We start from the raw sequence: 12963 nt of genomic DNA, 5'->3' as shown, positions 1-12963 counted from the left end.
AGTGTCTCGTGGCAGGCCGGCCGCCCTTTGTGTGCTGGGAGCCCACTAGCCGGGTTCCCCTTCCCCAGGCTTTTGTGCTCACCTCCCCCAAGCAGAGGGCAGCTCCCTGGGGCCTCCTTTCTGTCCCCCTGGCCCAGGTCACGCTAAATGGCCACCCCTGCCCCGAAAGAGGAGACAGAGTCAGGCCTGGTGCTTCAAGCCTTTGTTGAGAGAAGGTCGGTCTGAGATTTATGTACACGAGAGAAGGGAGGTGGTACATGTACAAAAAAGGAGTGGGTCCCTGTATTTCCCCGCAGGGGCTGAGAAGAAACTGGCAGGAGACTGAGAACAGCCAGCCCAGACCACTGTGCCTCCTTGTCCCCTGCCCGAGAAACCCCCAGCTGTGGAAAGAGGAGGATGCTGATGACACACCCCTTCTCTAGCTGTCCGGGGAAAACCTCTACCCCTCTGCCCACCCCTCAGGAACAGAGTCAGCCTAGAGTGGAAAGGGCCACGCGCGGGAAGCGTGGAATCTCTCCCCTGCCCGTATCACCAGGGCATGGCCAGGTGGGGACCAGGCTTCCGTGGGCCTTGCTCCTGGCAAAAGATGATCCGAGACGGGTCAGGTCCCGGGCTCCCTAAGTCTGGACACTTCCAGACCACTGCTGACCATGGGCCTGTGAAAAGGAAGGGGGGGAAGGAAGAAGGGATACTTGCTTCCTCCTCTTGTCCCTCTGGCCTAATGACAGAGGGGCCTGCGGGCGCCTGTATGAGCTAAAGCTAGAAATGATTTTCCCAGCTCTGAGCTGACCCCTTGGTGACCTTTCAGTCAGGAAATGAATGGAAGGCCCTGGGGCCGAACGAAGTGCAGTGCTGGAGGCACCAGGGAAGTGCCAGGCCCCAGAGACCCAGTGCCCCCAGGGACGTCAGGCACATGCAGCTTTGAGAGCAGCATAGCCCTGCGCTGCGCCTTCGGGGCTCCAGGTCCACAGGTTGGACCTGCAGGACTCGGGACAGTTGAAGTGCTTCTGCCTTCGGGAGGGCCTTAGTGGGGGCCTGGAGCCCGAGGGGGGCCGGTGGGCGGTGCGGCACTCCTGGCTTGGCGAACGACAATGGGCTGGCGGTGGAGACCTGTGGGGAGGACGGAGGCCTGTGAACACGCAAGGAGGCTGGGCCAGGCCCACCTTGTGTGGGAACAGCCCCCTGGGGAGCAGCCCCTCAGGGCCAGAGAAGAGCCAGCCACGAGGCCGAGGAAGGGGAATCTTTAAGAGGCTAGAAGGGATGGTGAGGGAGACTGCTGGGGCTCTGCATCTTCAGAGGACCAGGTGGGGGTGACTGGAGGCCCCGGGCAGTGGCAGAAACAAAGTAAAGTTGGCAACAGCCAAAAAGCCAGGGAGAGACCCCAGGTAGACTGAATATCAGGAAACCGGTCAAGGGACATCTGAGGCTACTGCCAGAGCTCCTACTGGTGGGTGTAGGGGTGGTGGTGAGGGGACAAATTGCCCACAGATACCCGGGCCCGGGGATGGAGCCTCAGCAAAGAGGGGGTGGCCTGGTCCTGCCTGCTCTGGAAGCCCCCAACCCTGGGGTCTTAGTAGAAGCTGGGGCAGCATTAGTGGGCGGGCTACCACTTCCCTGAGGGCACATGCAGGGGACAAGCCATGCTGCTCAAGGCATGGGGCATGCGGGCAGAGAAGGCTGTGCCCCCATCACCGTGAGGCTGCCACAGGGTGGTTCCAAGTCATGCAGGGGAGGAGGTCCTGTGGGCCCAGCAGCAGTCCCGGGAGGCGGGCATGCAGAGGGGGCAGCTGTGGTGCCCAGTACCTGTCAAGAGCCCCAGCCTTGGGGGGTTAACAGTTTGACTCATCATGGTGGGCTGCATCGCAGAAGAAGCGTGAGCCCCGCTTGGCAGTACGGGCCGTGAAAGGGACACTCTTCAGCACTGTGGCCCAGGAAAGAGACACAGCGGTCAGGCCTCATGGGGATGGGGTGGGAGGAGGGCCCGAAGGAGTCTGGGAGCTGGGCCTAGGGGCCAGACCCAAGGGAGGGACGAGCGCCCCACCTGTAATGATGTCCTCAATGGTACCATCCTTCCCCTCGTAAACAGGCCGATGCTCCTTGGCCTGGCGCCGCCTCAACTCTGCAATTAGCTCCTGCTGCTGCCACTTGTTCCGCTGGGATGGGGTCTGGGGCCAAGCATTGAAGGGGAAGGGGGTCATCACCAGTCTACCGTGGGGCTGGTTTCTGCCCCAAGATGCAGTCTGAGGATGCCTGTGATCGCACACAGCAGCCCGCTCCCATCGCTGCCTGGGACCCCCCTCCCAAAGCCCCTCTCCCCATCCCTCTGGACCAGCCTCGGACCCTCTGGGTGGTCTCTGGGCTCCAGTTTTCCATCTCTCGCGTTCTCTCTCCACCCCCTCCCAATCCTTCGGCTGCTCTCCTCCAGGCCCCAGCCCTTGGTCCCACCCACCTTGGCATCCAGTTTCTTGGCTTCCTGAGCCAGCTGCTTCTCCCGCATTACCTCCTCCTGCTTCTTTCTAGCTTCGTTCTCTTGTTCTGCTTCCTAAGAACCGTGGGGGGGCGGGGGGTGAGGCTCACACAGGCTGTGAGGGGAGGGGCTGACACTGAGGGTGGAGAATGGGTGGCAGTGGGACCAGCAACCCCAGGTGGCCACCCTCTGGAGGGACACTTCCTGCCCTGAACAATGACAGGAAGGGCCTGGGCCCCCACCCTGCCCACCCGCTCACAGCTGAGAGGCCTGTGGCCAGCTTCCATTGCTCCCTCCCAGGACTCCGAGGAGGAGACAGAGAAGGCCCAGCCTTGGAGCCCAGCCCTCCCTCCCCTACCAGATTTCTCTGAGCCAAACTTCTTTTTCAGAGCCTGGCTTCCGCTCACCTTGTACGAACGAATGAATCGGACAAATACTGGGAAGAATACAGAAGGGGGTGTGGTCTTGGGACTCTCGCCAAAGTAGCGCACGACGGCGTTATAGGCCTCCTGGGGAAGCGGCGGGCAGAGGGGTCAGTCTGGCAGAGGAGGAGAAGCCTGGCCCCCCAGCAGGGACAGGAGGCCCACAGAAAACAGCGTGTAGGGCCAAAGCCCCTGTGGGCCTTCCAAAGCTCCTTCCAGTCTGTCCGCAGAGGCAGCTGCCTGCCACCCCCAGTGCCCCGTCTCCCCCACATGCAGCCAGCCAACCATGTGGTAAAAGTTCTTTGGTCCAGGGGCGCCTGGGTGGCGCACTTGGTGAGGCGTCTGACTCTTGGTTTTGGCTCAAGTCGTGAGATCGAGCCCTGAGTCGGGCTCCACTTAAGACTCCCTCTCCCCCTCTCCCTCCGTCCCTCCCCCATGCACGTGCTCGCTTTCTCAAATAAATCTTAAAAAAATTTAAAAAATTCTTTGGTCTAAGAGCCAGAACAAAGCCCATGTAGAGGGGCCCGGTGCCTTGGCCCTGGCTGTCCCCACCCGCCTCCACCCTGTGCCCACCTCAGCTGTCTTGGCATCACGCTGGAGCTTGTCCAGTTTGCCTTCGTTGGTGCTGAGGAAGTTCCGGAGGACAGTGTTGTCGTGTATGCTGCATTCCCGCCGAATCAGCTCCATGCCCCGGCCCAGCTCCTTCACATCTAGCAGCACGTTCTCCAGGGACACTGTGGTCACCAGAGCCTGGGCTGAGGCCTGCTCGGGGGCGACGTGCCCCCCTCCCAGCCCAGGGCTACGTAGACCTCTGGCCCTCCCCCGAGCAAGGGCTCACTCAGGTTCTCAGGCCCCTGCTTCCGGGGCCACCCGGTGGACACAGAAGGACACACCTGGCTAACGAGGCTCCCGTGGAGGTAAGGAAAAGGAGCGGGGCTCTGAGCTCCAACCCCAGAGAGCACAGGAGCACAGGCAGGCAAGCCAGGGAGACGCGGCTCTCCAGAGCGGAGCTGCCTCAGGCCTGCGCCAGTTTTCATGACTGGGGCAGAAATGTCCGCTGCCTTCCGTCCGTGGGCCCTCAGGTCTCTTCCTAAACCCTTCGCATGCATCACAGAGAGTCTCCAGGGCCAGCCAGAGGGAGCTGGGAGTGCAGAGCCACTGCTGCCTTCTGCCCGCACCCAGGGTACCCGGGTGGGAAGGGCAGGCCCAGGCGGGTGCCTCTAGGAAGGCTCCCTCTGGGGTGGCCTCTACCCACGGCCCCAACGGAAAGCTGTGAAGTGGCCAAAAAGGAGAGAAGCCAGAAAAGAAGGGACCCAAGTGTTCTCTCTCCTAAGCTTCCTGGGATCGTCCTGGGCCAGACCCGAGGGCAGGCTGGCGGGGCTGGCTCCCCTCACCTGCCGCGGCCTTCTCTACAAAGTGGAGCTCGTGCCAGAAGTTGGCCAGGTCCGGGTATTTCTCCTTCACCGTCAAGGCGATGAAGTGCAGCAGCGTCATCTTCCTGTCAGTGGACTTGGTGTCCAGCAGCTGGGAAGGGGGGCAGGGGGCGGTGAGAGAGGGCCGAACACCGCGGCTGCTCAGGCTTCCGGGCCCCGGGCTGCCCCCACCGTCTCACCAGATCCAGGCTCTGGAGCTTGAAGCCATACACAGCTCCTCGCTTGCTGCTGTTCATATAGTTCCCCAGTGCAAGTATGATCTGTCCGGAAGACGCACGGGAGGAGGTCAGGCCGGGCCCACGGGCCCCTTCCCCCACCCAGGCCCAGGACCCCGGGCGCCCGCACCCACAACCTCTCCCCACCTCCAACATCTGCTTCAGCTTCTGTGAGGACTTGACAGAGGCAGAGGCTGCGATGATGGCGTTGAGTTGCTGGAAGGCAAGACGAAGAGCTGCGTAAGCCGAGGCCGGGATGGGGCGAGGCCAGCCTGACGGGGCAGGGGAGAGGCCGGGGGCGGGGGTAGCCGTGGACGACCCGGATTCGGGTGGAGGCCGTACCGGCGTGAGCATCTGCAGGTTGTCCTGGAAGTTGCCCAGGAAGGCCATGCCAGCCATCCTCTGGGTCAGCCGCTCCACCTTGCTGAAGAGCAGCATGAAGCGGTCCTCGGCCGCCAGCTCGTCCAGGGGCTGCCGTTCCCGCTCGTACTGCCGCAGCAGCTTCACCTCGGCCTCCGTGGGCAGGAAGCGCATCAGGCACTCCACGAAGTCCACCGGCAGCGTCTGTAGGTCAAACCTGTGTTGGAGGAAGGAGCCACCTCAGGTCTTGCCTCTGCCCATTATCCGTCATCCCTCTCTTCTCCAGCTCCTGGAAGGACTGGGGTTGGGGGCTGGGAGCAGCACTCAGCCAGAGGCAGACGGCCCATCAGAGCATGAGTGACAATCCTAGGGGGACACTCCATGGCCTGTTTTAAAACCCTTCAGTGTCTTCCCTCTACCCCCAGGGAGAAATCTTAACACCTGGGCATGACTTACGAGGCTCAGCAGACAAGACTGCTGTCCACCCGTGTACCCTCTCTCTCCTGCTCCCCTCCTACACCGAAGTCATAATGGGTTTTTCAGGACCTGGGGCATCAGGCTTCTCCCTCCAGGCACTGAAATGGACTCCACATACTTCCTCAGGTCACGTTGCAGGTGAGACCTCACCTCCTCTGGGAAGCCTTCCCTGATAACCAAGCTTGCTACCTGGCCTGCCCTGTGCCCCCTAAAGCTGCCTGTACCGCCACCACCGTGGTGGTTATCACCCAGCTACTGGACTGTTCTCCCGAGACTGGCAGCAACCTGAGTGAAGGTTTGGGCTGCGTCCCCAGCACCTCACCCAGTGCCTGGCACACAGCACAGATGCACTGAGTTCTGGCCCAACCAGTGGATCACTGATGGGGTGTGAGACCGCTCTGTCGATGCCCCAGAACCCAGGGAAGGCCAGGATCCCAGCTGGAGAATCGGGTTGCCAACTGACTGGGACCAGGGCGCGGTCAATGGGAGCCTCACGTGTGGATGGCCCTGCAGATCTCCTCGGCCGAGCGGCCAGCCTTGCGGAGGGTGATGGCTAGGTTCTTGGCACGATTGGCTTCCAACAGGGTCACCTTGCTGGCGGCCTTTTGTGCTGTCTTGCTCTTAGAGCAGATGAGGTCAAGGGCAGGGCCCTGGGCTTTCGTCTTGAACAGTTCTTCAAATTTGTCCAGGTCTAGGTCCTGGCAGGGGTTGACAAGAAGGGACAACGTGGTGGCTTACGCTACTGGAAGACCCTGGCAGGACGCCCAGCATCTGTTCAGCTCTGGCTCGTGGACGCCTGGGTCTGAGGGCGTCTCCAAGGCTGGGAGATCTAGCGAAAAGCACGATCTGGTCCTCCCAGCCCTCAGCCCCGCCCCCAAGGGCTCCAGGCCCGCTACCTCCAGGATCTTCTCGTCGTCGAGTTCACTGAAGACAGTGCCGCTGATCTGGTTGGGTTTCAGTGCTGTCCAGTTGAACACAGGCAGCCGGAACTTGGTCTTGATAGGTTTCTTAATGCGAATGGCTATTTGGAAGGAAGATCAGCGAGGCACTGAGGCTAATGATGTTCCGCCTCCATCCTACCAGCCCGGCTCAGAGCCCTGGGGACACTCACCTGACAGGCCTACTGTCAACACCACAGAGGGAGCAGCGCCAGGGAGAGGTGGGGCTGGGGGACACTTGTCTAGGGGAAAAGAAATGGCACGGTGACCCAGGGCCCGGAGACTCTCCAGAGATCCCTCCCCCAATGCCACCCCACTTGTCCTCAAGGCCTCCTGAGGAGAGAGGATGTGTGAACTCCCCCCCACCCCCGCACCCCGGGGTCCCAACTCTGGCAGGGCTGGTCTCGCTGGCCTCCGGCCCACTGTCTCCAGCTCTGGGCTAAGCCCTCTCCGTGGCCGTCCTCAGAGGCAGCAGGAGCAGCACCTTTATGATCCTTAAAGCAGACCCACGTCTGCCCTCAACGCCCCTTCCCCAGTAACTTGGGCCTCCCTCAGGTCCTCGCCATCCCTCAAGCCTTCCCCACCTGCCTTCACATCCTTCCACCCACAACCCTGGCTTCCCCCTAGGGAGGCACTGCGAACTGGGGGTTTGGTCTGGGCCCGAGAGGAGGGGCCCCTCGGGGCTCCCACGGTCCTCCTTACCTGGTAACGGGGGTGGAGGAGGGGGCAGGGGAGGAGCCGGCGGTGGAGGCAGAGGCAGGGCCTCCTCGGGCGGCGGGGCTGGAGCCAGGAGGTCCAGGTCGGAGGGCAGCATGCCCTCACTCAGCTCTGCAGGGCCTATCCGGGCCAGTGCCTCACTGCCCACGGACTCCAGGCCGCGGGCTCCAGGTTCCAAGTGGCATCGGCGCTGGAAGGCCTCCTCCTTCTCTTTAATGAGCCGCCGCAGGGTGTGGACCTGGTGGCTCGTGTTCTCATAAGTCTCCTATGGGGAGACAGGGCCATTAAGGAAAGGGTAAGTGGAAGGTGCAGCAGTCGTTGCCTCCAAGGGGACACTTCCTAGCCAAGGTTTCTCAGCGGGGGTCTCTGGGAGGGTGCCCAGAGGCAGAGAGCAGCAGAAACCCATGTAGGGGCCAGGGGAAGCTGCTGCACATGAGGGGAGGTGAGCTGAAGGTGCCGGCCCGGCTGACACCCTCCAGTGGGCTTCCTCTGGGACCAGCCTTAGCCTCACTGGTTCCCCGAGGCCCAGGCCAGAGGCTGCCTCTGGGCACGTCTCCTGGGCCCACCTCCAGCCTGCACACTGCCCTCAGCCCCCTGTGCCCTGTTACTGCTCCACGGCCTTTGGCTTGGTGTGATCACTCAGGTGGCAGCCCCGGGGATAAGGCCCCGTCCTAGCCGTCCCTGTATCCTCCACACTCCCCAGAACAGCACTTCAGACTCTCGGCAGGGGCTCGACAGATGTATAGCAAGCTCAGGAGAGCCAGGACAATTGTATTCCTCTGGAAGAAAAGGTAGGTTGTGGCATGATTTTAGAACTAACATCAGGGATGCCTGGGTAACTCAGCGGTTAAGTGCCTGCCTTCGGCCCAGGGCAGGATTCCAGGGTCCCGGGATCGAGTCCCACATTGGGCTCCACACATGGAGCCCGCTTCTCCCTCTGCCTGTGTCTCTGCCTCTCTCTGTGTGTCTCATGAATAAATAAATAAATAAATCTTAAAAAAAAAGAACTAACATCAAGCGAGGCGAGGGACAGAAAAGACACTGATATGAGCAGCCCCTGGTCTCCCGATAGGATACCTGGTGGACAGCACCTGGGCTACTCAGTGTGCCCATTACGGAGAGGAAGGAGAAGCAACAGGACGGGCCCAGAGGAGGAGGCCTGGATGCCAGAAGCGCCTGAGGGTGCCCCATCTGCCCCTACCGTCCTCTGTGTGTGCCCAGCCCACTCTGGATTCAGTTTTCCTCTCCAACTAAAAAATGGGGTGAAATCATCAGCCCACCCTCATCTGAGTGCTGACTCAAGTGTGAACCAGGATCTGGATTTTCAAAGACTTGACGTGACTCAAGAAAGAAAAGGCAAATAACTACATTTTCACATGCATTGCTTATAATAGGATGGAGCTGACTGTATCAAAGAGCAAAGAGTTAAAAAAAATAAATCGATAAGAGAAACATCAAAAGAAAGAAAGAAAGAAAGAAAGAAAGAAAGAAAGAAAGAAAGAAAGAAAGAAAGAAAGAAAGAGACAGAAAGCAAAGCCAGCTCCCCAGGCCCTGGCGCCCAACACCAGTCAGGGCCTCCCTTCCTCAGATTACTTGGTACCTTGACGCTCTCCAGTTCCTTCTCCCGCTGCAGCAGCTGCTTCTCTAGCTCTGCCACACGCATCATGTTCTCATTCTCTAGGTCCAGAAGCTTCTCCGTGAGCTACAGGATGGGAAGAGCAGGTCTGGTGCTGGCCCTAAAGCCCGGACACTTTGCACAGCCTGAACCTCAGTCAGGACCTGGGCTCGACCCCTGCACCCAGGGCTCCACAGGCAGAGGGGCCTGGTGGCTTCCCTACGTCACTCCCGTGGGCCCAGGGCCTGAGACCACATGAACCAGACCACATTGACTCTCTCAAGCCTGAGGCCATCTCAGCCCTGAAGGTCAGTGTGTGTTCCAGGACACATCCAGGGCCTCGGCCAGAGCGTGCTGGGTTCGGAGGCTTCCCTGCGCTTCAGTCTAGAGCTGAGATGGCCCCGTCCTCTCCCCACCTTCGACAGTAGTTCTGGCAGCAAAAAAGGACTACCTACGTGGGACACATGTTCCTCCAACTCCTCCACCTTCTCCAGGGCCACATTCTTGGTCTCAGCATCCTCCAACAAGCCTCCCACATCAAACACGTTGTCCAAGTATGCCTGGATCTGCACCTGCAGCTTCTCGCTCTCCGTGTGCCTTGACTTCTGGGAAGAGCAGAGATGGTAGTAGTCAGGGGAGCCTCCTGAGAGAGACCTAGTCCTCATCACTCTCCATGACCACTTCCTAGAGGGTAAGACCCCGCGGGTTCCTTCTGCAGCTCTGCAGAGCCTCATCCGATGGAGCTGCCTGATTGGAGAGCCTCCGCTCCCCTCCCCCCTCACCCCACAGGAGGGCCTGAGACAGGCAGGGTTCCCAGAGCACCCACGACAAGGCTCTTGTAGAAGAAAAACCCTTGGTGCTATGACTAAGCTGGTCCTCTGCCTCCCAAGCTCCTTGCCTGGGAAGACTAGAGCCCAGCTCACCTGCAAGAACTCCTCCAGCCCCAGCTTGGTAAACTCGTACTGCAGGTGGACCCGGAAGTTCATGTCCTCCACCGAGTGCACCACAATGTTGATAAACTGCATGCAGGCCACCTGGGGAAGCAGCCGCCCAGAGGGTCAGAGGCGGGAAGGGCAAGGAGAGCCCGCAGAGCCGGGGTGTTAGATCCAGTATTGTCAGGTGGATCATCAAAAGGAGCAAATAAAAAAAAATTTTTTTGAGTCCTTCTGGGAATGACAAGAGTATTTTAACTTAAAAAAAAAGCAAACTTAAAAAAAAAAAGCAAACTTAATATTCAGTGTACAAAGACAAGTAAATTACGTGAGAAATAGATGGAAATGAAGATACAGCTGAATTCCTTTGCACATCAGCAGGTGTTTCTGGAGACAGTGCCACTTAACTGAAGACCATAGGCTGAAGGGAAGAGAAGCGAGAGGGAAAGCTTGGGTAGCACGAAGCAGCTTGAAAGAATCCGAGTCAGGGGCAGTGAGGCCAGGAAAAGATGGAAAGGAGGTAGACCTAAGCCACAAAAATGTCATCGTCCTGAAGATTCTAAGAGCTCTCTGGGGTAGGTAAGTAGACAAGGAGCATTTATTGGGTGGAGAGAATCATTCTAGGTTCTGAGCGGAATATCAAGGGACGCTGTAGGGCCCGCTGTCAAGGAACATGGGGACCCTGCTGTGCACGTGCCTGACCCAGACCCAGTTCCTCACCATGAAGTCGATGTTGCTGTCCTCGTTCCGGAAATACTCCATCAGCTTCTCAAAGCGGTGTAGCTCCTTGCATACCTGAGCAAGAAAACTGTCTCAGTGAGCAGAGCTATCCTAAGCCCTTGAGCCCAGCTCCCAGGAACATCAGGGCAAAAGGGACTGTTCAGACTAAGCCTAGCCACAGCTCTTTATGTGCAAGGAGCCACTTGGCACGTAGGAAAAAGCCTGTGGGTTTAACAAGCTCTCCAAGCAGAAGAAAGCCTGGGACTGGCATTGCCTTGGGGCCCTGGTCCCCCGTCAACTTGCTGAGGGAACCCAATAAAGCTGGTAGCCATGAGTCTGGGCTTCATGGGTCTCTGGGGGATAGGCCAAGAAGAAACAGAGTTGCTCAGTTATTGAAGGAAGGGGGGTGGAAGGAGGAAGGTTGGGGGCCATGGCTGAGGTCCTAGTGAGGACACAGGAGAGAGGCCAGGGTGCAGGAAAGCCCCCGTGCTGAGAGGGGTCCAGAGACTCCTCTGAGCCTCTGGCTTCAAGGAGGAAGAGCCATTTCCTGGCTTGAACAATGGATGCTAGGGAAGAGGTCCACAGAGGAGGAAGGGGGTGGGACCAGCAGCTGCGACTGGATGTCGAGGAATCCTATGTTCAGGCAGATGATGGTTTCAGAGCCAGGCCCAGAGGCTGGGGAAATTCCAAGCAGGAGCTTCCTCTCCCCTCACCAATAGCAGCCAATGGCCCAGGAGGATCCTTGCTTGCCTTCTCCTCCCAGGGCAAACACATCTGCCTTGGGTTCTACCAGTGGGTTCACTGCCTCAGAGCCACCTGGAAAGCACAGGTACTCAAGCCTCCCAGGAAGAAGTTCGGCAAGCTCCAGGTATTCTGATGCACGGCCAGGTTAGGGCCGTTGGGCCAAGGCTCTCAACTGAGGGCCTCTTTAGCTGGCCATTCAGGTGGTTTTGGTGTTTTGTTTTTTTTAAAAAAAAGAAAGGCAGAGAGGGCAGGAGACTTAGTTAAGCACAAGATGTTAAATTCATCACTGGGATGTGTGAGGATCACAGGAAAGGGTGCTTGCCTCCCAACCTGGCTCCCCACCTCCTCACCAAATACACACACACACACACACACACACACACGCCCCACAAATGTAGGAGACTGACCTCTTTGAAATTGTCAAAGGCAGCGAGGATGATTTCGTGACCTCCCCGCACCAAACACACAGCTGCCAACAGCTCCAAGACAAGGGCTTTGGTTCTAAGGGGTGAAAAAAAAAGATGAAGACCTAACTCCCCACCCTGGCTACCACACAGTTCACTTCCACGACTAGGTGGGTCCTTTCCGAGTGGAGACAGCCTCAGAAGTGAGAGGAGTGGGTTCTGGAAAGAAAGCAGGGTAAGGGAGGCTTGTTCCCTCACTAAGCTGTGCCAATTGGAGGGAAGCCAGGGACCCTCCTTCCCCTCCAGCTGAAGTGAGGGAGCAGACCCAAGGCACTGACCTAGGCCACGGGACCCTGAGGCCAGGCAGGACTTCTTGACAGGGACAGGTGGAGCCCAGATCGCCAGAGCTCTGGGCACAGTGAGGGGGTGGGGGAGGGGAGGAACTCACCTGGGATTCTTATTGTTGAGGCTGAGAGCGATCTCATTGACAGCGTGGGGGTGGGACATGACCAAGTTGAATCCGTACTGTAACAAGGGGAAAGGACACAAGGAAGGAAGACCTAGATGGTGGGAAGCTCCTTGACTACACGCCCGCCAGCACACTCGTCTTTTACAAGCTGGTGCCCTCCTAGCTCTTCTAGTTTGGCAGGGGAGGCAGGGAGGGCAGAGCATCCGGGGCCGGCGCTGCCCCCTCACCTGATAGTTCATGAGGGCAGAGCATCCGGGGCCCCCTTACCTGATAGTTCATGATGGCTCTGAGACACAGGATACAAACGTGGACGTCATCCTTCTGGCTCACCAGGCGGGAGTTCTTGAGGGCCCTGCGCCCGGGGAGAGTGCTGTACCTGGGAAGAGGGGGTGGCCGGTGAAGGGCCCAGGAGCGCTCACCATCACCTGGATGGCAGGCTGCGCCTCAGCAGCAGCAGGAGAGGGGGACAGGGCACCTTGAGCCACAGTCTCGAGAGCGGTGGGGGAGGAGGGGCCGGGGTGCTCAGCTGTTCTGTTTCCCCTCTCTGCCAACAGGCCTTTGTGAGTAACTAGCCAGGATCCCAGCTTTATAATCAGTGTCCAAATCATCCTGAGCCCGGGGGGGACCCTCCCCGAAATACAATAGCAGGTGCGCAGGCCTTTCTAGTCCTCAAGATGGATCCAGGGAGATGTCCATCTGAGCCTCCCCACCCCCTCCTCCCAGTCACTGCATCTCCCACAAATCCTTGGCTCCCATCCCACTTGTAGTCTCAGAATGGTCAGAGCAGACCCCAAAGGCAATAAGAGGGCTGGGGGCTACACCCTGGCTTTGCCCCCAGCGATGTTTCATGAAAGAAAGAGGAAGCACAAACAGGGTCTGCTCACGCATGACTGGAGTGATGAGCAGGGTCAGAAGGACAAAACCCAGAGGAGACCAGGAAAAAAGCACGGCCACGAGAGGGACAGAGACCACAGAAAGGGCCACAGGGCCCAAAGGAAAGTCTCCCTGGGTAGGAGGGGCTCTGAAGAGTCTATTCACCTGCCTCTGGGC

At 59.0% G+C, this 12963-nt stretch overlaps 1 protein-coding gene across 7 annotated transcripts in view; it reads right to left on the bottom strand.

The window, feature by feature from the left end:
* Window positions 1-187: 187 nt before the first annotated feature.
* FMNL3 (formin like 3) overlaps window positions 188-12963 on the bottom strand; it is a 53850-nt gene continuing 41074 nt past the window's right edge. For 4 of the 7 annotated variants that reach the window (XM_077870137.1, XM_077870141.1, XM_077870143.1 and 1 more), the window contains 21 exons: window positions 12181-12289; window positions 11893-11969; window positions 11448-11541; window positions 10297-10371; window positions 9568-9678; window positions 9100-9249; window positions 8630-8731; window positions 7015-7294; window positions 6486-6554; window positions 6271-6395; window positions 5870-6072; window positions 4880-5114; window positions 4685-4753; window positions 4502-4582; window positions 4284-4413; window positions 3463-3623; window positions 2875-2976; window positions 2450-2542; window positions 2042-2165; window positions 1804-1921; window positions 188-1110 (listed from right to left, as the gene is read on the bottom strand). In XM_077870137.1, the coding sequence (XP_077726263.1) occupies window positions 1830-1921; window positions 2042-2165; window positions 2450-2542; window positions 2875-2976; window positions 3463-3623; window positions 4284-4413; window positions 4502-4582; window positions 4685-4753; window positions 4880-5114; window positions 5870-6072; window positions 6271-6395; window positions 6486-6554; window positions 7015-7294; window positions 8630-8731; window positions 9100-9249; window positions 9568-9678; window positions 10297-10371; window positions 11448-11541; window positions 11893-11969; window positions 12181-12289 (2482 nt within the window). In that variant the 3' untranslated portion in view covers window positions 188-1110; window positions 1804-1829. The remainder of the gene's footprint in view (window positions 1111-1803; window positions 1922-2041; window positions 2166-2449; window positions 2543-2874; window positions 2977-3462; window positions 3624-4283; window positions 4414-4501; window positions 4583-4684; window positions 4754-4879; window positions 5115-5869; window positions 6073-6270; window positions 6396-6485; window positions 6555-7014; window positions 7295-8629; window positions 8732-9099; window positions 9250-9567; window positions 9679-10296; window positions 10372-11447; window positions 11542-11892; window positions 11970-12180; window positions 12290-12963) is intronic. The other 3 variants (XM_077870140.1, XM_077870142.1, XM_077870138.1) reach the window with 2 other exon arrangements.

Source organism: Canis aureus, chromosome 25, assembly GCF_053574225.1.
Source record: "Canis aureus isolate CA01 chromosome 25, VMU_Caureus_v.1.0, whole genome shotgun sequence".
NCBI lineage: Eukaryota > Metazoa > Chordata > Mammalia > Carnivora > Canidae > Canis > Canis aureus.
The sequence above is the reverse complement of the archived record's forward strand: the minus strand, read 5'-3'. Positions and strand labels throughout refer to the sequence as shown.